Raw genomic sequence first — 25,529 nt, 5'->3', positions numbered from 1 at the left:
TGAGCTTGAATGAGGTCAGTATGATATATATTGCATTTAGGAAACACCCGGTGGCGGGCCAAAATAAAACAACTCGGCAGACCAAAATTGTCTCGCAGGCCCCCACTTTGGGCACCTTTAGTCTAGCTCACATTGTCAAAGCTCCTTTATAGCCCAGAAAACAAGATTAACAACTTGGCAATAACACCAAGAGCTAAAGCATGATGGTGTGGATGTGGAGAGAAATAACTGTGTCAATGCTTACAGCCGATGCAAAACCCCCAATTTAGGAAAGTGCCACACTTTTGCACTCGTTCAATTGCGCAAGCAGTCTTAGTACATCACCCACTTCCACTTTCGGCTTTTCCCTGTCAGTCACCACAGCGAGTCAATCGCATGAATGGTTTTGGCTTAATGTTTACGTCCTTCTTGACGCAAACCAGGCTGGGAATCAAACCTCCGCACCTTGCCATGAAGAGCAGAAATGTGTACCATTACACTACAAGGGCTGTATCACCCACAACACGCTTACTAATAGTGTGTGCAATGTTTTCCTTTGCACATTCTATTTAGCTTTTGTTATTTAGGATCTTAGTGGACCAAACCCTTAGTATGTGGCAGACCAGTGGGAATACCGGATTTGGGGTGTAGCCAACATCATAGGTCAGAGAACTTCCTCTCCTAACTATTTTTATCCTCACTGGATCACAATAACAACTTCACACAATTCACTGATTTCACTGTGCTATCACCAAGAGAATCCCTTAATAACATTGACAACTCCATTTAGCACATCTCATGTGCATTTTGTTAATCTGATACGCTTTCCAGGAAATGTATCAGTCAACACTAAGCAGCCAAAAGTTCATTGCACTGATAGCAACACAGTACATCAAGTCTAAAGCAGTCAATATTGCACACCCACTCTGAAGGGTACACAGTACTGATGCATTTGCTTCGATGAGTGAATTTTGCTAGACCGCCATTGATTTTTCTCTGTGCTATCATTTCCTGTTACTAGGTGGGCCTTTAACGTCCTACCCCAGAGCAGATGACTGCTACAAAAGATAGTGAAATAAGCTAAAAAAAAAAATCAGTTTAAATATAAAATAATTTATATTGTTGAAGCTGCTAAATGAACATGTTACAATGAATATTAATGCTGTATGTAAAAATACAACTCAGCCTGTAACCCTGCCTTACGAGATAAGTGGATAATGTTGCACACTCATTGCTTGCCATTTAAACAATGGTCAGTGAGGGGTATAGAGACTAGTTCTTGTCGATAACCTGAGCTTGTAAGTTTAGAGGAGGTGTGTCTCAATGACAGGGAGAGGGAAATATACACTGACACCCAACACCTCTCTGTTATCCCTTTGGCCTATAATGTTGTACTTTACAGAGGCCCGTTAACCTAGTCAAGTGTAGATACAAGTTAATTAGTTTACTCCAGTATCCTGTTGTGCAGCGATAAGAGCCTACAAATCCTGTTTACACTAAAGCATGAGCTTTGGACAAACACTGTGGCACTATGTCGGATGAAAGTGCTGTTATGAACTTGGAAACTCAGTTTACGTTGCACTGCGTGAATTGTCGATATCTATATTGGACACGAGGGTTGGGCATTGAGGGATATCGATCCCTATTTTCAATACTCAGTCAGCCGACCGGAAGAATTAGCTGTCACGGGGTAGGTAAGCAGCTAACTTTATCTTCATACAGCATGTGGAGCGCTCCCCTAAGTCGATAATCCTCCATTGTGTGAAATAAACTACTTTTCTTACAAATATTATTAACACCGGAAGACTGGATGACTAGGCTAAGCATGTTACACACAGAGGAAAAACAAGCTGGAGCAGGCAAATTAATCACTAATAGTTGGGAACCAGGTTCTATTGGACACTTCATTTTTGTAAAGGATACAGTTTTTTTCCGTGATAAAAAGTTCTGCAATCTGTAAAGCACAGAAAAACAATGACAAGTCAAGGGTTGGATGATGTCATGAGTTGTCAAACAAGTTATTTGGATCTCCTAGCAGCATCCTCGGTCTGGTTATCATCAATCACACTTTCATAGGGTCTGGAGTAAACTATGTTTTGACAGCAGGGACATTCCTTCATGTGCTACAAAACAGAATAACATCGCATCTCTATTTATAGGATAACCATTTTTGGTGTGCTTAGCTAAAGCTAATGTAAACAATATACATGTTCAATGTTTTGCATATGGCAACACAGATGCAATTGTGGGGACACAACACTATGTGGGACATAGAAACAATGTGGTTGCTCACCTGGTGAAGGCAGATGGGCAGAGAGGTGAAGCTCTGCACATGTGTCAGTCCCAGCAGGCAGCTGAGGAAGCAGTGTAAGGCGGCCTGGTACTCCCCCTGCTGCTGGAGCTGCTGTCCCAGCTCAAACAGGCCCTCCCTCCCCCCGCTCAGCATCCCCAGTCCCAGCCAGAGCCGGCACTGCCTCCCATCAGAGCGCCGGCAACCCAGGACAAATCAGTGCTTCCTTCAGCACTCTCATGGAGGCGGTGGGAGATGATTCTTCAAAACCAACAAAAAAAAAAGAATAACTAATGACAAGAATGGCCTGTCAAGGACAGGTGGTAAGGAGCGGGCTGAGGGAGCTCCGGCGACTCACACTGAAGAGGTCCATTCCCCTCCCTCTTTCCAGGCTGCACCAGGAAAGGAGGACAGAGGAAGTGGAGAGTATTTGCCGGGTGAGTGGCAGAGCTTTGGACCAATCACTTCTCTGCTAATGTGCATGTTAACCACTCTTTCTCCAACCTTGCAAGGAGTAACCTAGATAAGCAGTAATTATGGCATGCATTAAGCCCCTAATTTATATGTATACTTTTTACTTTATTCCATATTCACCTTATGGCAATACTCACAATACGCAAAGTGTGCATTTTCTTTGAGATCAGAAACAAAGAGAGAGAAAGAGAAAGTGTTCCTCACAATCCAAGCAGGCACAACAAATATATATTCATGAGGCGTATGCACTCTAAAGTCTTTGCACACCACTCTGCTAACAAGCTGTGCCTGGAGATGTAGTGCTGACTGCGAAAGAAGCACTTCTCTTGTCTTATATGTGGACACAAACAAGGTAGACGGGGTCAAATGAACGTGATAACTGAAAGCAAATCAGCACAGTCAGTCTCCATTAGTGTCCGAGGCACCCAGCTAGGCACTAAAAGGATTTTAATAGGGGTGAATGCAAGTCCACTGAAAATCAGAAAGCGTTTAACATCTGATGGCAGGTCAGACAGGAAGTGTGAATTGTGCTGATGTGGACTGATAGCATCCAGAGCCTACACTCCATGTGATTATGGAGATGTAGTTGAGAAGTGGGCAGCACAGACAGTGAAGGTGAGTCAGACAGCATGGGGCCACTCCATTGGTGTAGTAGGTGGGATCATTTGTGTCCTAAGGAGAACCATCTCCTCATTACAGAGCAGCCAAGCTGAACACGTCTGTTAACGACATATGAGGCATGCAACGAGATGCACGACAAAAGGCATGCAACACTTGCTACAAGGCTTAATAACAACTGACATGATCAACCGACATCACGATAATATTTTATTTTATGGATTGCCTTGCAACTGGTTATGCAATTACATGACCACAGTACTGTAATTGTTATTAAACAACGACATAGTTCATGCCACGTTGTACAGACAACCAGTGGCTTCAAGTGAATGCATAATGTATTGAATTGTAAACTGCACAAGAAAGTGTCTTGTACACAGTTTGGGAGTGCCTTAAAATAGTCGACAATTCTATTCGAAAGAGTTGATCCGACTATCAACAGCCTTGTCGAATCGTCAGTCATTGAACTCCCACTGATCGTCGACAAAGTGCAAAATCTAAGAAATCAGATTTAGCTATTAAAACCCTTAGTTAAAGACTACATTGTTTTGGGGGCCACATTTCCAGATAGCTAAAAACCAGAGGGCAGAACCTATTTCTTCAATATTATTATTATCTTCTATATTCCTGAATATCAACTGTTTCTAAGGACCTACTGCCAAAGATCTAGTCAATATGACAGCGCTCTCGTGTTTTTAGTGAAGTGAAGTGAAGTGAATTATATTTATATAGCGCTTTTCTGTAGTGACTCAAAGCGCTTTACATAGTGAAACCCAATATCTAAGTTACATTTAAACCAGTGTGGGTGGCACTGGGAGCAGGTGGGTAAAGTGTCTTGCCCAAGGACACAACAGCAGTGACTAGGATGGCGTAAGCGGGGATCGAACCTGCAGTTGCTGGCACGGCCGCTCTACCAACCGAGCTATAACGCCCCGTTTTTAGAAATGTGCTTGAAAATTTGTCTTTCAGAAGTTTTTTTAACTAAACTGCCGGCCTGTCTGGTGTTGTTCACAGTCTGGTTTTGGCCCCTGGGTTGCCAGTTGAATAGCCCTGCTGTACACGACCACATACTGTAAACAACTCATATACAGTGAGTGGACCCTTGGTAGAAATTATGAATGAAACTTGTCCAAATGCATTCACTTGTCTCAGGGTTTTTCTTTGGCTTTTTTTTTGAGTATCAATCTCTACTTTTCGAGTGATAAAGAAGCCAAATAATAAAATTGTAAATCTAACAATATAACGAACACAAGAGTTTGGCGCTGTTTTCGACTATGGATTTTTATTGTCAAATCTGATTTGTTAGATTTTGCCCCTAATCAACGACCAGTCGAAGCTAGAGCATTATTTTTCATATATTGTATCCTAACTGGTCACGAGTTAGTAAACGTACTGGATGTGCGCTAACACTTCTATAGTGAGTCAATCTCCTAAAGTTAATTCAAAATAATTATAAAATTAATTTTCTATAATTATTTAAAAATTTAAAAGAAAAAAAAAACATTTATTTGCGACTTTTTCCATCCTATAAAAGGCTACAAACGCCAAAATACAAAAGCGGGGTTTGACAAGTATACCATACTATACCTGACTGTTGTTACATTCCTACACTTCGAGTCTGATTTTCCTGGCTCTGCTCTCTCTCTCTCTCTTGTGGTTGTTGTTGGAGGAAGGCTGGAGCTTGGAGCGCACCTGATGGCAATCACCAGTGGACTATAACAACTGATTGCTCACACCTGGTGTTGCTGATTCTTTCTTTTTCCGTTTTTTTTTTTTTTTTGTCCTGTCCAGCTACTCAGGCAAATCATATTGTTGATGTAGATGTCCATATCAGCTGTACAGATTTACTTTACAAAAGAGAAGTGTGGGATACTTCTCTTGTTGCCTTATTTGTATTTGACATTATTAAATGGATTTATAATATTATTTGGCGCAGCCGGGCTGGAGCAGGAGGGGATAGAAAGAGAAAAAAAGGAAGACAGAGGGGGACAAGAAGGAGATAAGACAGAGGGACAACAACAACAACAAACACAACAATAACAACAACAACAACAGAACAGCATCAGCAAGTACGATATGTACAAATATGCAGTGTTGGGTTAGTTACTGAAAACCAGTAACTAGTTACAGTTACCAGTTACTTTATTTCAAAAGTAACTCAGTTACTTACACCAAAAAGTAATGCGTTACTGTGAAAAGTAACTATTTAATTACTTCTTTTTTTCTTCTTTTTTTTTAAGGCTCCCATTAATGCTCTTTTAGCCTTCATTTCAGTACTGTTATTGCACTGGAGAATAATACAATCTGTTGATCAACTTGACATGCATTTGCATCACTGAACTCTGCTAAGCAATGTGGTCTACATACAACACACAAAGACAAAGCTATGTTTCAAAGAGCCAATTTATTTCAGGCCAGAACAAATTGACAAAACTATTTTAAATAGCTGCAACATAACATACATAAGTAACAAACAGCATAATAACAACACAGCTGTAAACCTGGCTTCACCTAAGGAAGGCACACATGACATACACAAAGCCTAACCAGGCATTTTTTTTCCTCTCAAGGAATTCGGAAATAAAATCATGTATTCTGAAGATCAACACTGTACTGAAGCCCAGAACACTCTACACATTTCCCCAGTTTTAGTTTAGAGATAAGGAAAGATTGCCCTGGCCCACTAGGATCCCTCTTTATGTTTGTGAACTTTATAGTCTATACATTTAGTGATGTGATAATCAAACACTCTAGAAGTCTAGAATGAAAGAGTATATAAGAGAATTGACAGAGTGTGTACCTTCAATGATGAACTATGAGCAGAGGCAGAGTTTCTAGTGTTTTCTTTAGCTCGCTTTCCATGTTTATGTAGTCACTGTCCAGGTACTTGGAACATGTTGTCCGTGCCATTTGCTGTTTGACGCCGATGTCATGCTAATTAGCTGCCTGAAAGCGGGTGATTCCACAGTAGAAATAGCCTGCATGTCTTCTAGCACATACACTGCAATGGCTCTATCAATGTTGCCCTGGCTAGCAGTCCCTCCGTTAAAATCCTTAAGTGGAGCTGAAGTGGCATCGGAGTCTGTGTCTCTCTTTACTAGCTTCGTCGAAGCATGTTGCTTTTGTAGCTGTTTCAGCAGATTTTAATTGCTGTTTTGGGCAGTATTCCCGGGCGGGGTCACTGCTGCTGCTCACTGCTCCCCTCTCCTCCCAGGGGGTGATCAAGAGTGATGGGTCAAATGCAGAAAATAATTTCGCCACACCTAGTGTGTGTGTGACAATCATTGGCACTTTAACTTTAAGTAGATGGGATCTTTGATCCAAGACACAACTTACATTTAACTAAAATGTTCTTTTGTTTGTGCTCGACAAAAGAAAAGTAGTGAGAATGTCTCCATGTTAAGAAACTGGACTTCTGGCTTTGCCATGATGTCTTGTTAGTTGTTATGAGAGTAGCGTGTGTGTGTGTGTGTGTGTGTGTGGCCATTTAAGTTAAACAGCATGTGAGGTGAGTGACGTCAGTGAGTGAGTGGGCGAGAGAGGTGAGGGAACGGCAACAGTGAGTGCGTGCAGGTGCTCTAGCTTGGTGGATGGCTGCGTGCAAGACACCAATAAAGCCACAAAGTTGCAACAAACTGCCAGCCTCGTCATTCACCCTCTAGTCCGGAGCTGTAAAGACCCACTGCCGGGTAAAGTGAAGGTTGTTAGCCCCGAAGTACATACATATCCATCCATCCATCCATCTTCTTCCGCTTATCCGAGGTCGGGTCGCGGGGGCAGCAGCCTAAGCAGGGAAGCCCAGACTTCCCTCTCCCCAGACACTTCGTCCAGCTCTTCCTGTGAGACCCCGAGGCGTTCCCAGGCCAGCCGGGAGACATAGTCTTCCCAACGTGTCCTGGGTCTTCCCCGCGGCCTCCTACCGGTCGGACGTGCCCTAAACACCTCCCTAGGGAGGCGTTCGGGTGGCATCCTAACCAGATGCCCGAACCACCTCATCTGGCTCCTCTCGATGTGGAGGAGCAGCGGCTTTACTTTGAGCTCCTCCCGGATGGCAGAGCTTCTCACCCTATCTCTAAGGGAAGGCCCCGCCAGCCGGCGGAGGAAACTCATTTCGGCCGCTTGTACCCGTGATCTTGTCCTTTCGGTCATAACCCAAAGCTCATGACCATAGGTGAGGATGGGAACGTAGATCGACCGGTAAATTGAGATTTTTGCCTTTCGGCTCAGCTCCTTCTTCACCACAACGGATCGATACAGCGTCCGCATTACTGAAGACGCCGCACCGATCCGCCTGTCGATCTCATGATCCACTCTTCCCTCACTCGTCAACAAGACTCCGAGGTACTTGAACTCCTCCACTTGGGGCAAGATCTCCTCCCCAACCCGGAGATGGCAATTCACCCTTTTCCGGGCGAGAACCATGGACTCGGACTTGGAGGTGCTGATTTTCATCCCAGTCGCTTCACACTCAGCTGCGAACCGATCCAGTGAGAACTGAAGATCCTGGCCAGATGAAGCCATCAGGACCACATCATCTGCAAAAAGCAGAGACCTAATCCTGCAGCCACCAAACCAGATCCCCTCAACGCCATGACTGCGCCTAGAAATTCTGTCCATAAAAGTTATGAACAGAATCGGTGACAAAGGGCAGCCTTGGCGGAGTCCAACCCTCACTGGAAACGTGTCCGACTTACTACCGGCAATGCGGACCAAGCTCTGGCACTGATCATACAGGGAGCGGACTGCCACAATCAGACAGTCCGATACCCCGTACTCTCTGAGCACTCCCCACAGGAATTCCCGAGAGACACGGTCGAATGCCTTCTCCAAGTCCACAAAACACATGTAGACTGGTTGGGAAAACTCCCATGCACCCTCAAGGACCCTGCCGAGAGTATAGAGCTGGTCCACAGTTCCACGACCAGGACGAAAACCACACTGTTCCTCCTGAATCCGAGGTTCGACTATCCGGCGTAGCCTCCTCTCCAGTACACCTGAATAGACCTTACCGGGAAGGCTGAGGAGTGTGATCCCACGATAGTTAGAACACACCCTCCGGTTCCCCTTCTTAAAGAGAGGAACCACCACCCCGGTCTGCCAATCCAGTGGCACCGCCCCCGATGTCCACGCGATGCTGCAGAGTCTTGTCAACCAAGACAGCCCCACAGCATCCAGAGCCTTAAGGAACTCCGGGCGGATCTCATCTACCCCCGGGGCCTTGCCACCGAGGAGCTTTTTAACTACCTCAGCAACCTCAGCCCCAGAAATAGGAGAGCCCACCACAGACTCCCCAGGCACTGCTTCCTCATAGGAAGACGTGTTGGTGGGATTGAGGAGGTCTTCGAAGTATTCCCTCCACCGATCCACAACATCCGCAGTCGAGGTCAGCAGAACACCATCCTCGCCATACACGGTGTTGATAATGCACTGCTTTCCCTTCCTGAGGCGGCGGATGGTGGTCCAGAATTGCTTCGAAGCCGTCCGGAAGTCGTTTTCCATGGCCTCACCGAACTCCTCCCATGTCCGAGTTTTTGCCTCTGCGACCGCTGAAGCCGCACACCGCTTGGCCTGTCGGTACTTGTCCGCTACCTCAGGAGTCCTATGAGCCAAAAGAACCCGATAGGACTCCTTCTTCAGCTTGACGGCATCCCTCACCGCCGGTGTCCACCAACGGGTTCTAGGATTACCGCCACGACAAGCACCAACTACCTTGCGGCCACAGCTCCAATCAGCCGCCTCGACAATAGAGGCGCGGAACATGGTCCATTCGGACTCAATGTCCAGCACCTCCCTCGTGACATGTTCAAAGTTCTTCCGGAGGTGGGAATTGAAACTCTCTCTGACAGGAGACTCTGCCAGACGTTCCCAGCAAACCCTCACAATGCGTTTGGGCCTGCCAGGTCTGTCCGGCATCCTCCCCCACCATCAACAGCACTATCGACAATGACTAATACCAATAATTACCTCTACTATCAACAATACAATTGTTTCAAATGCAACAATGCATATATGTAATGGTAACTTAAGATTCAAAATAAAGCAGATAAATGGAGGGGAAGAAAGAGAAGTGAACTGTATTAACCTTGTAGATTGTTATAGTAACAATAGGTTAAGCCAGGGGTAGGGAACCTATGGCTCTCGAGCCAGATGTGGCTTTTTTGATGGCTGCATCCCGGAGCCACCCCACCTAAGTCGGGGGCCGCAGGACCGCCTAGCACACGGCCACGGGAAACCCCCACCCCACCTGCAGGTACCCCAATTATGGAGATGGAACATCCAGCAACTGCCCTGTCGGATCCTCCCCCTGAGGAAAACAATGAAAATAAAATAAAATAATGATAATAAAATAGAAATAATATAATAATCATAAATAATAAACAATAAATAAATAATAGAAAATAAATAAATAAAATATAAAAAAATAAATTAAAAGAAGATCACAGACACGCTGACACACAGGGTAACTACACCAGCAGCTGGCCAACTTGCAGCACTGCGAAATACTTTGCAGTGCACCAAGCTACCACGACGTGATAGACGTGGGGACTAGACCCAGCAGGCCCCAACCAAGACGGGCATCTGTAAGGGTTGTGGACGATGGGACGCAGGAGCCCCAGACACGCGGCACGGCCACAGTAACCTGAGGCACCAACCCCTGCCGGACAAGCAGGCCCCGAGAGTATCCCCATAAATATATACTGTATACAGTATATACTGTACAGATATATATATATATATATATATATATATATATATATATATATATATATATATATATATATATATATATATATATATATTTATATTTACATGCATACACACATTTACATACATCCCCCGACAAGCCCGCCCCCAGAGGACGGCAGGACACCGGGCGCGAAGGACGGCACGGCAGAGCGCAAAGGTCGACACCTAACAAGCAAACTAACAAGACAATAAACGAGAACGAAGCCGGCAAGTTTGCCAGCCCCAACAACCATATATATATATATATATATATATATATATATATATATATATATATATATATATATATATATATATATATATATATATAAATATATATATATATATATATATATGCATACACACATTTACATACCTACATTTACATACATACACACACACACATACACATATATAAACCAACAAATCAATACACACACTGCCACAAGTCACAACATTGCCCCCCCGCCCCACCCCCCTTCACCAGACCCAGCAGCCACAAGCGCCCACACCACAAACAAACTGCAGCAGAAACAGCAGCTGCAATAACCCCAGACAGCCAGCATCACCCGATCGAAAGTGATCAAGTGATCGAAAAACCGCGACTGACAACCACACGCCAACAGGATCATGGAGACTCGCCAGCACCAGCCCGCCAGTCAGCCCAAACGCCAACACGCAAACAAGAAACATCAAAACCTCCCCCATTAAAAGACTCTGCCCCCCAACCCAAACCCGCACAGACACACCACCACCCAAACAACCAAAACACAGCACCCACACTAGACAAGAGGGCCGCGCTTCCACCGCATCAAATCACCAACACAGACCCCACAGCGCAAAGCCGGACCACACAGGCACGGACCCCGCCCGCCCAACAGGAAGCGAAAGCCACACATAAAAAATAAATAAATAAAATAAAACAAAATAAAAATAAATGAATAAAAGCTTCGCACCCTCAGCAGACCCTTGATTCTTTCTCTGATGTCTCTCACTACACATCGGACCATGCAGACGATCTCCTGACAGTGCTCTATGCCTGGACTTATTAATTATCGTCTTTTGCTTTAGTTTTATTTTGTGATACAGTTCTCTCAGCCTTCCTCCTCGTGAGTATGTCGTTTGCTACTTTGTCTCCTGCCTTTTTTCGTGGCATTGGCTGTTCCTGCCAGGACCATTGTTTTATGTTTTTCCTCCTTGTACGATCAGTAAAGACTATTTTCAAACATACATCTCAGCCTCTTTGCTTCGGGGGTCCACTCTGCTATCACAGCGTAACAACCGTAATTTCATTACCTTGCAATCCAGTTGAGTCTGTTTTGAGTGCTTGTGTCAGGCTTGTCCCTGACAGTTTGACTGTGTTTTAGTTTTTCCTCTGCGTTTGTCTTAGTTTTCTGTCAGCGCTTTTTATTTTGTCTTCTATTCCTGATTTTCTCCCTGAGTGCTGCTTCCCCTCAGCTGTGACTGATTGGCACCTGGCCACACCTGGTGTCAATCAGCCAGCTGCTATTTAAACCTGCCTTCCCCTCCAGTCAGTGCTGGATCATTGTCATCACTACCTGTCGTGTCATTGCCATTGTCTTTCCTACTTGTCGATGCCAGTGTAGCTGTAAGCGGTAGCGGTAAGCTATTTATTGTAGATGTTTTGTAGCTTGCTGTCTTTTTGTTCCTCGTCTTCCAGTTCCTGTTTTCCTGGCATCCTGTTTCCTGTTCCTAGTTCCTGGTTTGTGTTTTTTCCTTTATTTTATGAACATTAAATCTTGTTTTCTCGCACAATGCCTTCCACCTTCTCTGCATCTTGGGGTTTGTGTCCTACAAACTCTGACAGCTTGTTTCCCCGCCGAATGCTTGAGCTGGTGCTGTGTCTGCAAATGGATGTGAAGTCACGTGCAAAAAAAAATATTGAAATATGGTACGATTGAATTTTACACGTTACCGGTACAGTGCCCGGTAGTGCTGACAGAGTTCGGTCGTTACCGATAAAAGTAGCACATTTGGTATCCATCCCTAATTAAGTGTAAATATTATCTATCTAGACAAGGAAACATTTTGTTGTACTTGGTGTATTGATTCTCTGCCGTAAGCATTAGTTGAACAAATACATCAGGATGATCAGTAAAGGGGTTGTTTCCACAAAAGCCAAAGGGTACACACATTCACACACACACACACACACCTACAAACACACACACCCTGCAATAGAAATGACACTAAGACATAAATCTGACATCCTCACCTTTTTGTAGGCAAGATTTAGGACCGCCGATAGCCTTACATCAAAATATAACTATTGTTGCTGCAGTTAGGTGTAATCATGACAGGTGCTACACCCTTCGCTAATTACGTAACATTAAATCCAGCGTTGTCATATCAAGAATGTAGTAAATACATGTTGGAATGTACGCACAGTACGCATAGTAACAGACAACCTATTACATCCTTGTTAGGCTCTGTGCAGAATAGGCCAAGTGCTCTAACTTTAACACATCCACCCTCTGGCCAGGGCATCTACATTGGTGTAGGACGCAGGCTTTGGCAGTTTAATAGGCTTGGACCTGACACCCCCAGCTACTGAAAGGCAGTTTATGACCTCCATGTAATCAGCAGTAAATGCTGCCACCATCTGTCTCTTTTTACTCAATTATCTGACCCAATGACTTTTACTGATGACTACGTCCAAGTCAGCACAGCGACAGACCCAAGCTTATCACACTTATGCACTCTCTTATTTTGATTTCACTTCCCAAATCAGCAGAAATTCTTCAGTTAAAAGCGTACAAATCAGATGACAGACAGAATCTCTATTGTGTTTAATGTAATTTAAGTAGGTTTCATTGTGTGAGGACCACTAGTCACACTTAAGTCAGCACTTAATGTTCAAGTGCTGCCTCCGAAAGCAGCTATTTACCTTGCTTTAGTTTGAATTCATCACTGTCAGTCAGGGAAAAGCAAATCTAGAACTGATAATTAAACTAAACACTTTGACACCTAATGAATTTTTGCTCAGCTCTTTCTCCCCCTAGTGGAGAACTAGTTATGCTGTGCAATCAATGACCATGAAAATGCAAAATCAGTTCCTAACATTGTTAAAATAGCAAAACATATTCTTCATATGCTCTCACATGTAATGAGGAAAAAGTGTACATGTAGCTCTGGGATGATTACATTCCGATAATTGATAGTTGTCACCAGAAGCTGACAGGTCCACGCTCATTGAACTTTTATTTACAGAGTCATCAACAAACCTCTGGACAATTTCATCATGGTAAATAACAACCAGGGCCATGTCCTTCGCTTGTGAAAAACGTTGCACGGCACAACACTAATAAAACATCCTGGCACAAGGCATAAAACCCCAAACAGCAGGCTCACACAATTCTCATACGAAGCTAAACCAAAAGCTGCTTTAAGCCATGATTTAACGCAATTTAAATGATCAACATAGAAAAGAGCTAAAGTCAATTGATACTGTACTAAAAATAACATGTTTAAAAAGTGAGGACTTGAAAAAAAGTAATACTAATGTGTCAAAATTAATAAATGTATTTAGTGTGTCAGCTAATGTATGCAGCACTTGAGATAATACAATTGAAATCGTATGTACAGTAAAAGGCACCTTTAGAGTCTTGCAAAACTTCAAACTGTGGTCTTGCGTGACATCAAACAAGACTCAATGAGTTCAGCGAGCATCATCTAATCAATTTGTACTTGTTTTTCTTTTTGTGTCTTATTATTCCGAATGAAGCACATTCTTCATGTTGAGAGAATAATATTTTAAGGCCAAATATCTTGACATCTTGTTAGATTCAAACTTGTATTGCTTTTACGAATAAAATCATGGTCAATTAAATTTGGCTTTTTTTAAAAGGAATTTGCCTCCCAAGGAAGCTCATTCCATGTCAAAGTTAAAACAGAATGGTGTAAATTAATTACAAATATTTAAATTAAAAGTAAATGACTGCATAATTAATCACCCCATTCAGATCAGTACTGGATTTGTAGATTTAGCAGATTTTCGTCCAGGATTTGCCAATATTTTTTAGTGTTTGTTCCCCTGTTCTGCTACAAGTCTTTGCGTTCTGCTGCTGAGAATCATTCCATTCGCATGATGTTGCAAACCACCATACTTGGACGTGGAGATGGTGTTTGTGGTGATGTGCTGGGATGTCTGGTGATTGCCAAACATAGCGTCTCGTTTGAAAGCTAAAAATCTTGATTTTGTGTCATCACACCAAAGTCTCATCACAAGGAAGGAGAAAGAGCACAAGTCAATTTAAATTGACCATGATTTCCCTTCTAAAAACAATCCAAGACAAGCATTGACCCAAAAATAAGTTATACAAGGTGAAACTGACAACTATTAAATATTGTGCAATGTTTTGTTTATTCTAGTAATCAGATTTAAAAGGTGGAACTAATATGACATAGGGCAGCACGGTGGAATAGGGGCTAGTGCATCTGCCTCACAATACGAAGGTCCTGAGTAGTCTTGGGTTCAATCCCGGGCTCGGGATCTTTCTGTGTGGAGTTTGCATGTCCTCTCCGTGACTGCGTGGGTTCCCTCCGGGTACTCCGGCTTCCGCCCACCTCCAAAGACATGCACCTGGGGATAGGTTGATTGGCAACACTAAATTGGCCCTAGTGTGTGAATGTGAGTGTGAATGTTGTCTGTCTATCTGTGTTGGCCCTGCGATGAGGTGGCGACTTGTCCAGGGTGTAACCCACCTTCCGCCCGATTGTAGCTGAGATAGGTTCCAGCGCCCCCCGCGACCCCAAAGGGAATAAGCGGTAGAAAATGGATGGATGGATGGATAATATGACATAGGCTCATAATATGCAACTCAAAATATGTCAAGCCTTCTTTTGATACACCCTAATTTGAATGATTATGGCTGACAGTGTTACATGTTAGTGTTACACCTGACCCCAATTAGTGGGCCACTACTTAAGTGATCATGTTAAGCTATGTGTCGCCAGAACTTTGGTTTGCCATGCTATCCTTGCCGTGCTCACAGCTCCTCCAAGATGATTTCTGTGCTTTCCAGGTCTGCACTAGTTATTTCCTAACTTTCGCCTAGCATCCTAGTTTGTTGTATTTGTTTTGTTTTTTACCTTTTTCCATGGTGTGTCAGTTATTGCCACCATCGCCTTTTGTTGAACACCGTTGTGCATACTTGCCAACCCTCCCGGATTTTTAGGGAGACTCCCGAAATTCAGCGCCTCTCCCGAAAACCTCCCGGGACAAATTTTCTTCCGAAATTCAGGCGGAGCTGGAGGCCACGCCCCCTCCAGCTCCATGCGGACCTGAGTGACGTGTCGACAGCCTGTTTTCACGTCCGCTTTCCCACGATATAAACAGCGTGCCTGCCCAATCACGTTATAACTGTAGAATGATCGAGGGCGAGTTCTTGGTTTCTTATGTGGGTTTATTGTTAGGCAGTTTTATTAACGTCCTCCCAGCGCGGCAACAACACACAACAACAGCAGTCACGTTTTCGTCTACCGTAAAGCAGTTCGTCTGCCGTAAACAGCAATGTTGTGACACTCTTAAACAGGACAATACTGCCATCTACTGTACATGCATATGTGACAATAACATCTAGGGCTTTTAGAGGGTGCAGTGCACAACTGCGCACACAACAAGGAGACGAAGCTGAATGCATCATCAGAAAGGGTGTTCAGCATGGTTAGAAAAATAGTGACAGAGAATAGAACAAGGATGGACAATTCAACCCTTAACTCAACAATGAGTAGATGAGTGTTATGTGTGTGTATATGTGTAAATAAATGAACACTGAAATTCAAGTATTTCTCTTATTTATATATATATATATATATATATATATAATAAAATAAATAAATAAATATATATATATATATATATATATATATATATATATATATATATATATATATATATATATATACATAGCTAGAATTCACTGAAAGTCAAGTAATTCTTATATATATATATATATATATATATATATATATATATATATATATATGAAATACTTGACTTGGTGAATTGTAGCTGTAAATATACTCCTCCCCTCTTAACCACGCCCTCAACCACGCCCCCGCCCCACCCCCGACCACGCCTCCCGCCCCCCACCTCCCGAAATCGGAGGTCTCAAGGTTGGCAAGTATGCGGTTGTGTGATTTTAGTCCATTTTATTTTCTCTGATGTATTTGATGTATTTACTCTTTCATAGTTAAATGTTTCATGATATTGACTCTTCCAGTATGTATGTCTTAACTTCTGTACAGCACTTTGTGAAACTTCAATTGTTTTTTTTAAATGTGCTCTATAAATAAAGTGGATTGGATTGGATTGTATGCTTTGACCTCGACAATAAGGCGGAAAGTAAAAGGTTTGATGGCTTCCAACTCTGCATCTTGGATCTGCACCACACAACCCTAACATACAGCTTATTAAAAACTCTGAACATTTGGGGTATTCAAAAAGTGTAAGCAATGATCATCAAAATTATAACAAATAACATCAATATGTTTGACATATTTCACTTTGCATCCAATGAGTTTATATCACATATTAGTTTCACATTTGAAGTTGAACTGCTGAAATGAATGGACTATGGCACGGTGGTTGTGGCTTTGGCCTCTACGCTCTCACCTGTATGTTACTCACAGAGCAGTCACCTGGAGAGATACAGTGAAGACACACAGGAACAAGAGGGCTCAAATTGTGGCCATATTAGCACAGAACAGAGAAAACATGTATTAAAAAAAAATGTCAATTGAGGACTTGAATGACACAATGGACAGATCCTCACTGATGTGAGAGAAGAGAATATCATCAAAATGGTGAATACATGTACATCCAAGACCTCTAATGATTGGAACATAATTGATATGGAAATAATAAAAAAGGGTATTAAAGTATTCTCAGAACCATTAAAGGACATCAGTAACCTTTCATTTCAAACAGCTAAATTCCCAAACAAAATAAAAAATGTGCAGAAGTTGTAACGATTTATGAGAATGGAGATAACAGTTTGCAAACAATAGACCTGTTTACTTACTTCCACAATTGTCTCTAATTATTGAAAAAATATTTACCAACAGATTGGAGGAATTCATGAATTAAAGTGTAGTTGCATACAAAGCCAACTTTTTAACATCAATGGCATTAATCGTAATAACTTGAGGAAATTACAAATGTAATTGATCGTAAACAGTGTGCAGCTGCAGTTTTTATAGACCGAACAAAAACATTTAATCCAAAATCATAACAAATTAGAACACACATACAACGCTGAATATATCTTGCGGCATACCCTAGGGATCTATACTGGGATTAAAATGTTTTAATCTTTGTATTTGTACAGTTACAAAGGACTTAACGTTAGTACTATTTGCAGACTACATGACTGCATTTGATCACACAGAAGCTAATACGAATACAAAAAGGAATTAACAAATTAAAGAGGTGGTTTGACAAAAACAGACTATCTTTGAGTGTCAGTAAAACTAAAATAATGCTATTTGGTAACAGTAGAGAGAATATTGACAGGGTCAAAAAAAAATTATTTTTTTTAGGTGTAATAATATGATAAAATGAACTGAAAATCTCATATAAAAAATATACAAAAGTGAAAAGAAATACGTCAATGAATTCAGCTAAACATGTTCTAGACCAAAAATCACTCCATACTATGTACTGCTTGCTAGTTCTACTATAGCTGAGTTATTGTGTAGAAACATGGGCAAATAACTTCAAATGTACGCTTAATTCATTAATTGTGTGGTTTTTTTTTTTTAAAAAAAAGGTCAGTTAAGATAATACACAATGTTGGTTGCAGCGAACATTCAAACTGTTTATCTATTAAATCAAAAATATTGAAATTCAATGATTTGGTGCATTTGCTAATGCACTAAACATACTATAATCTGCTACCCAAAAATGTACAGTAATTATTCCCAACAAAAGAGGAGAACCTTTTTATATATCAGTAGTTAAAATATGAAAATGGATTAAGCAAAGAAGTTAAACGGTGTACTCATACAGTATGATCCAGTTGAATTTCTTATTCATGTGAATCACAACTTATAAACAATTATTTATTCATGAGAACTTTAATATAATAAAATAAAGTAATGTTTGTTTGTGAAACAATTGAGCATAGGATACAAACCAATCTTTTTGAAATTGCTATGAAACGGAATAAGGGAAGAGTTAAATAAGCTCTGCTTCTTCCTACCATAATGTAACTGTATGCATGTTTAAGATCAATCAATCAATGTTTATTTATATAGCCCTAAATCACAAGTGTCTCAAAGGGCTGCACAAGCCACAACGACATCCTCGGTACAGAGCCCACATAAAGATAAACTCATACTATTACCATTTCGTTTTAAAATATTCTTCCAAGAGTGTTTTCTGGAAAAGAGGGATCGTCTTGTATTCAGGTCAATACAGCAATCATTTTTTTGCATATCCAGGACATTAATCACCTTCACTTTACTCCTTTGTTAGTTCTAGCTAACATAATAGTAAACATGTTTTTCCACTTGTATGGAATAATGTTAAGAATAGTGTATTTGGATCTTATCATTCATTCAGGTCTTTGTATTCTCACAATATTCAATCAATCGCAGCTGGACTGTTCAGTTTGTCTTGCAAGACTTTTCGTCTTTCATCCGAGCAGGCCTAATCACTTCATGCTCATAGACTTATTCTAGCCTGAGCATTTAGAAATGTAAACTATGACTTAAAATAGGTTTATTAAGCTGACAGAAGCACACAACCCTAAAACACATTTTTCTATTGGGAAAAATCCATCCATTTTCTAACACTTATCCCTTGTTTGACCTTCAATTGTACAGTACATTTGATAAATACCAATTTCAACAACATAATCCCTGACCTTTGGATGTGAGAGCCAGATGATGGATTCAAATCAAATTTTAGCATCACTACTTGTATACGATATGTTCACTTTGATGGACATGGCAATTCATAGTCCATCATCCTATTTGTCATTCTAACCAAGGTCTGTCCCCATTGCACAAACATGTGGTTTTAAAAATGATGTTATAACTGTACCCATCTGGTTGTGATGACCATAAAGCATGAGGGGACGGAATGGAGGTCTCGTGGGAAATCTACTCATTTGTTTGGCGGGAAACAGGAGGCATAAACAAACGGAAGGCACGGGAGGATTTACGACGTTCTGATGAGTGTACGTGTGAGGGACTATCTTGCCTACTCAGCCATAGCTTATTGTGACAGGTAGAGCAACTACATGACAATCCTATTGAGGTTTGACCTAAATTGCGGCTCCTCCTGTTGTACAATGTTGAGGAAAAATGCAGTACAATGGCCAAATTAGCTACCACGCAGGAAACAAAGGCTATTGAAGGGATTATCTATCTACTAGAGCAGGGGTGTCAAACTCAAATACAGAGTGGGCCAAAATTTAAAACTGAAAAAAGCCGCCTGCATACTTGCAAACCTTGAGACCTCCGATTTCGGGAGGTGGGGGTGGGGTGGGGGGCGTGGTTAAGATATATATATATAACAAATACTTGACTTTCAGTGAATTCTAGCTATATATATATATATAAATAAAATAAATACTTGAATTTCAGTGTTCATTTATTTACACTTATACACACACATAACACTCATCTACTCATTGTTGAGTTAAGGGTTGAATTGTCCATCCTTGTTCTATTCTGTGTCACTATTTCAGAACACACACATTATACAAATATACATTATAAAATCAATAAGAAAATGGGAGCTCTAATTTGGGAGTGTGAATTAGGATCAGAAGTTCCTATATAAACATTGCACACTCACGTCGCCTTTTTGTATTGATTACTGCAGCTGTGCACTGGATTCATTCACAAATACAAACTTCAACTCACAAACACTTTAGAGTTATAGGCTCCACCATCAGAATGTGTACTTAAACTTATAAAGATCACATGGATATTATTCAGTGAGTTGATTCACCAAAACTAGCCTGTTATACAGGAGGAAAAAGCACACAGGACGTCTCAATTGTTCACAGACTGGTCACGCTCATCAGAATGACAAGACACTTCCGGTCTGCAGGTGATAGCATTCAATTGGGAAGAAACGCCCTACTGCCCCCTACTGACCAATGTGAATACTGATAAATGTGTAATGACAGCTCCAAAAACGAATTCAAACCACAAAATAAAATAAATAAATCAACACAAAAATGTGACACATTATGGGTGGGTCACATATGCATGTATTGTCCTGTTTAAAAGTGTCACAACATTGTTGTTTACGGCAGACGAACTGCTTTACGGTAGACGAAAACTCGACTTCTGTTGTTGTGTGTTGTTACCGCGCTGGGAGGACGTTAATGAAACTGCCTAACAATAAACCCACATAAGAAACCAAGAACTCGCCCTCGATCATTAGCTGTTTATATTGTGGGAAAGCGGACGTGTGAACAGGCTGTCAACACGTCACTCAGGTCCGCCTGAATTTCGGGAGATTTTCGGGAGAAAATTTGTCCCGGGAGGTTTTCGGGAGAGGCGCTGAATTTCGGGAGTCTCCCGGAAAATCCGGGAGGGTTGGCAAGTATGGCCACGGGCCAAGGTTGAACAAATGAACCTTTTAATAGGGACCCAAACAAGTTTTGCATTGAATATTGAACAAGCAAGGCTTTTATAACTTTATAGTGACATGCAAAATCGAGTTTCAAATAATAATAATAATAATTAAAAAATATCAATGGCATGTCAAATACAGTTTAAATAAAAATGTAATGCCTCTTTTCTATTTGCAGCCTTCTGAGGTAGATATCAACATTAACTTTTTCCACAGGCTAATAAATTTGAAAATAAAATAACATTGAATAAACCAACCATTCAGGACTTTGAACTGCTCAGTTTGCAACACACTGATCTAATCTGATGTGCCCAAGCCAAATACCTGCCATATTTTCTGGGATGCTAGTTCATTAATGTTGGGGCTCAGGCTTTGAGCTGAGGCAACCTTCATTATTCAACGAAGGTGTTCATCAGTCATTATATCTTGTAGTCCACCCGGACCACAGTCTTGGGGGCGTGCCTTAAAGGCACTGCCTTTAACGTCCTCTACGAGCTGTCGTCACATTCGCTTTTCATCCATTCTAACAACGTGCCAGCCCAGTCACAAGATATGTGCGGCTTCTGCATGAACATACACGTGTATGCAACGCATACTTGATCAACAGCGATACAGGTTACACCGAGGGTGCCCGTATAAACAACTTTAACAATGTCAGAAATATACGCCACACTGTGAATCCACACCAAACAAGAATGACAAACACATTTCGGGAGAACATCCGCACCGCAACACAACATAAACACAACAGAACAAATACCCAGAACCCTTTGCAGAACTAACTCTTCCGGGACGCTACAATATACACCCCTGCTACCACCAAATTTGGCCCGCGGGCCAGAGTTTGACACCCATGTACAAGAGGCTTAAAGAGAAATTCCCATTAGCATGAACTATAACAGTTTGTTTGTATACTCACCATTTTCCCAGCACTGTTGAAGGAATATGTTAAGCACTATTAAAAGGAGTTCCCAGCTGATATCCCATCAAAATGTTACCATCAATTAGCCATATATATTGTGCATTAGCATTCCATTACCCCTTAATTACCTACGGTAGCTTCTGTAGCCGTTCATGTACTGTGTTAGTCCTATATTCATTCCTTATTAGTTACTCGTAGCATGTGTACACCCTCAAGTTGTGTAAAAACTTTTGCGGTGATGTGCCATGACGAGCTAGAAATAGCAACGCTACGTAGCAACGCTGAACTACATTCCCCAGTAGCTACTTTTTGAACCATAAGGGATTGGTGTCGCATAGATTTTTTTTTAGACCTGTGTGGTGATATAGCATCCATATGAGCTACAAGTTACAAAGACAAAATATGGACTGCAAATCCATCCATTCAATATGGCGTGTCCCTCCCAGGGACCCAAGGGGGAAATAACAAAAAATTACGGAGAAACTCTATGATGATTGGTTGGTTTACGTCTGAGAAAATTAATGATGATTGGTTGGTTTACGTATTAAGAGTCACGATTGGCTAAGTTTAAGGGAAAACATTACGGCAGGCCAATCAGAGGCAAGATAGGGCGGTATATGGCGCTTTAAAACTAGGAAGTAAAATCAAAATTGGCAGAATGACAGAGACCACATGAGGCGATTGAGGGTCTTCTTTCAATAACTATGTTTCTTCCAGGTTGCATCAATAGGTCTGTGGGGGGAGGTGTGGCCAGCGCTGCCTGCAGGAGCAAAGGTCACTGCCTCTGTCCATGGTGCTGAGGACAGAGCACCATCAGACGGGGGCGTGGGAGTGCTGACGGCGAGACTCAGCTGGCAGGTGATTAGATTTCACAGGTGGTACGTGTTAATCTAATCATCTGTTGTCTTTAACAGTAAGCAGCCGGGAGCATGAGGGGAGAGAGGGTACGGACGTGGCTGAAAAGTCGCATCCTGCTGGAGAGAGAACTTTGTGAAAACATATGATTATTAAAACTTTGTTAAAACCTGCACGCTGGGCTCCGGTGCCGTGTCTGACAGTGGGACTGCGAGGAAGCGACTTCCACAAGGTCATTTACCAGTACTTTTATTCAATGTATATTATTAAATACATTTTAAAAATGTTCTGTTTTGTTCTGGCTAACTTGACAGTGCAAAGCTGTGTAAGCCAACAACTCAGGGAGGAGGGTAGCGATGGGAAAGTGTCAATACAGATTACTCCATGCTGCTTAGTTAACACTGGTATGAAAGCTACATAGGATTCACAAAAATATTTTCACTTTTATTGATTTCTGTTCATGTAAAGATGGAGTTTGTTAATGTCTGTTTTGTGAGACAAATGTTTTGCACTTTTGGCCAGGTTATTGTCATTTTGCCACTGTGATTTCTGTTGAAAATGTTTTTTATCCTGTGCTGAAATGTCCCCATTCCAATGGAAAGTATACATGTTGGTGTTTGTTTAATGTTCATATTATACTTATTGTTTAACTGCCTTTTAATTATTTTTTTTTCCTGTATTCCCCCCGCATTTTTAACAAGGTCCCACAACTTTGCAAGTTACATTTTTTTTTTTTTAAAGCCAGAAAGAGGGCATGCTTCCTGTTTATTATAATAAAAAATCAAACTGAGCATTTTTTCTCTGCCTATTTGTTTGGTGGAAAGTTGTACATTTAGTTGAAATGTGTAGTGTAGCTTGCTAAAATTCTTTTGGGATAGCTTTACCTGTGGATTAGCTAGATTTAATCGAGAGTAACCAGTAGCTTAGCTTACTACATTTTCCAAGTAGCTTACCCATCACTGAACTTTTGTTGGAGGCTTTTGAGCCATTAATTGGAAGTGTGTTTGTTTTTCTGCTGTGGTGTTAGCATCTTTTGGCTTTGCAGTTACTTAACTTGTGTTAGCCTTCTGTTAGCATCCCAAAGTGTGTGTGCATATAGCCTAAGTTACAAGAAATGGTAGCAGTAAGCTAGTCTCTAGTGTTGTCCCGATACCAATATTTTGGTACCGGTGCCAACATGGATTTCGATACTTTTCGATACTTTTCTAAATAAAGGGGCCCGCAAAAAATTGCATTATTGACTTTATTTTAACAAAAAATCGTACAGTACATTAAACATATGTTTCTTATTGCAAGATTGTCCTTAAATAAAATAATGAACATACTAGACAACTTGTCTTTTAGTAGTAATTAAGTAAACAAACAAAAGCTCCTAATTAAGCTGCTGACATATACAGTAACATATTGTGTCATTTCTCATTCTAATATTTTGTCAAAATTATTAAGGACAAGCGGTAGAAAATGTATTGTTAATCTACTTGTTCATTTACTGTTAATATCTGCTTATTTTCTCTTTTAACATGTTCGATCTACACTTCTGTTAACATGTATTAATCACTTATTCTTCTGTTGTTTGATACTTTACATTAGTTTTGGGTGATACCACAAATTTAGGTATCGATCCAATACCAAGTAGTTACAGGATCATACATTGGTCATTTTCAAAGTCCTCATGTGTCCAGGAACATATTTTCCGAGTTTATAAACATAATATACATTTAAAAAAAATTAAAAAAGATTTTGTGATGCTAAAAAAAATCAATGTAATCATAGTAGTATCGACTAGATACGCTCCTGTACTTGGTATCATTACAGGTGTAGATCCACCAATGGCGTTTGTTTACATTTTGACGCCGGTGAGCTACGGTGTGTTGTGAAGCATGTTTAGCTATTCCTCGTCCTGCAGGGATGAAACCTGTAAGAAAATTATTTTATTTGTTGCCATGGAGGCGAGGATTAGTGATTTAGAAGTGGCTAAAACACTGCAGACTGTGGCTGGAATTTAGCCGCAAGCTAGCTATCCATGTTTTAAAGCACCTCTTCCTGAGGGTGTTTCAGTATTATAGCTTCACCTTTATCTTTATTTTTTAAGCCAAAATGCGTCCATTCTCCCTTTTCTGTCTACACACCGTGTCTGTTTGCAAGTACTCCATGATTGTGCGCTACAGAACATGATCCTCTGCTTGTAAAACCAACAATGACACGACATGACAACGATATAAACAGCGTGCCTGACCAATCACGTTATTCCATACATGGCGTTCGGCATACCGCCGATGAGCATGGTGCAGATGGAGAAGATCTTCTCGGCGTCCGTGTTGGCGCACACGTTGCCAAAGCTGCTGGTCAGGCTGCTGAGGGTGAAGTAGAGGGCGGCAATGTACGAGCTGCGCACCGACGGGCCACCGACCGTGTTGTTGACGTAGGGCATCTCTTGGCGTTAGCCCAGCTCATGGAGCCATCCTTGGGGAAGAGACGGGAGGACAACAGGGTGACAAGAACTAAATCATCCAGACTAGAGATAAATTGTATTATGTTTATCTTACCTAAAAATAAATATATTTATTAATTTAAAAAAAAAAAATACATTTTTACTATATTTAGCTAAAAACATCAAAATTAATTGTATTTTTATTTGTATTTTTTCTGACTCCTTATTACATCCAGCCATAGAATTATACATTAAAATAAACATATTTGAAATAATTAATTTTAAATGATCATAATAATTCATTTAAAATGACCATATTTAATTATTAAAATAATTGCTTGTTTATCAACAACGTTAGCATTTTATTCATTACATTTTGAAGCTCTCAGAAGCCAAGTTATGTTATATTCCTTAATATTTATTTATGCAAGTTTGAAGTATCAATTATCTAAACACAGTTTTGTTTGCATATTTTCAGAATGTAGATGTATATATATATATATATATGAAATACTTGACTTGGTGAATTCTAGCTGTAAATATACTCCTCCCCTCTTAACCACGCCCCCAACCACACCTCCCGCCCCACCCCCGAACCCACACCCCACACCCCGAA

General features: G+C 41.1%; 1 protein-coding gene across 2 annotated transcripts in view; it reads right to left on the bottom strand.

Moving 5' to 3' along the window:
* Window positions 1-2,641, bottom strand: part of lg08h14orf180 (linkage group 08 C14orf180 homolog) — a 44,292-nt gene extending 41,651 nt beyond the window's left edge. For both annotated transcript variants that reach the window (XM_061968826.2, XM_061968827.2), the window contains exons 1-2: window positions 2,273-2,641; window positions 1,903-1,933 (exon numbers count right to left, since the gene is read on the bottom strand). In XM_061968826.2, the coding sequence (XP_061824810.1) occupies window positions 1,903-1,933; window positions 2,273-2,425 (184 nt within the window). In that variant the 5' untranslated portion in view covers window positions 2,426-2,641. The remainder of the gene's footprint in view (window positions 1-1,902; window positions 1,934-2,272) is intronic.
* Between the last annotated feature and the right edge of the window lie 22,888 nt (window positions 2,642-25,529).

Source organism: Nerophis lumbriciformis, linkage group LG08 (genome assembly GCF_033978685.3).
Source record: "Nerophis lumbriciformis linkage group LG08, RoL_Nlum_v2.1, whole genome shotgun sequence".
Classification (NCBI taxonomy): domain Eukaryota; kingdom Metazoa; phylum Chordata; class Actinopteri; order Syngnathiformes; family Syngnathidae; genus Nerophis; species Nerophis lumbriciformis.
Note: the sequence above shows the minus strand (reverse complement) of the source record. Positions and strands in the feature narration are given on the sequence as shown.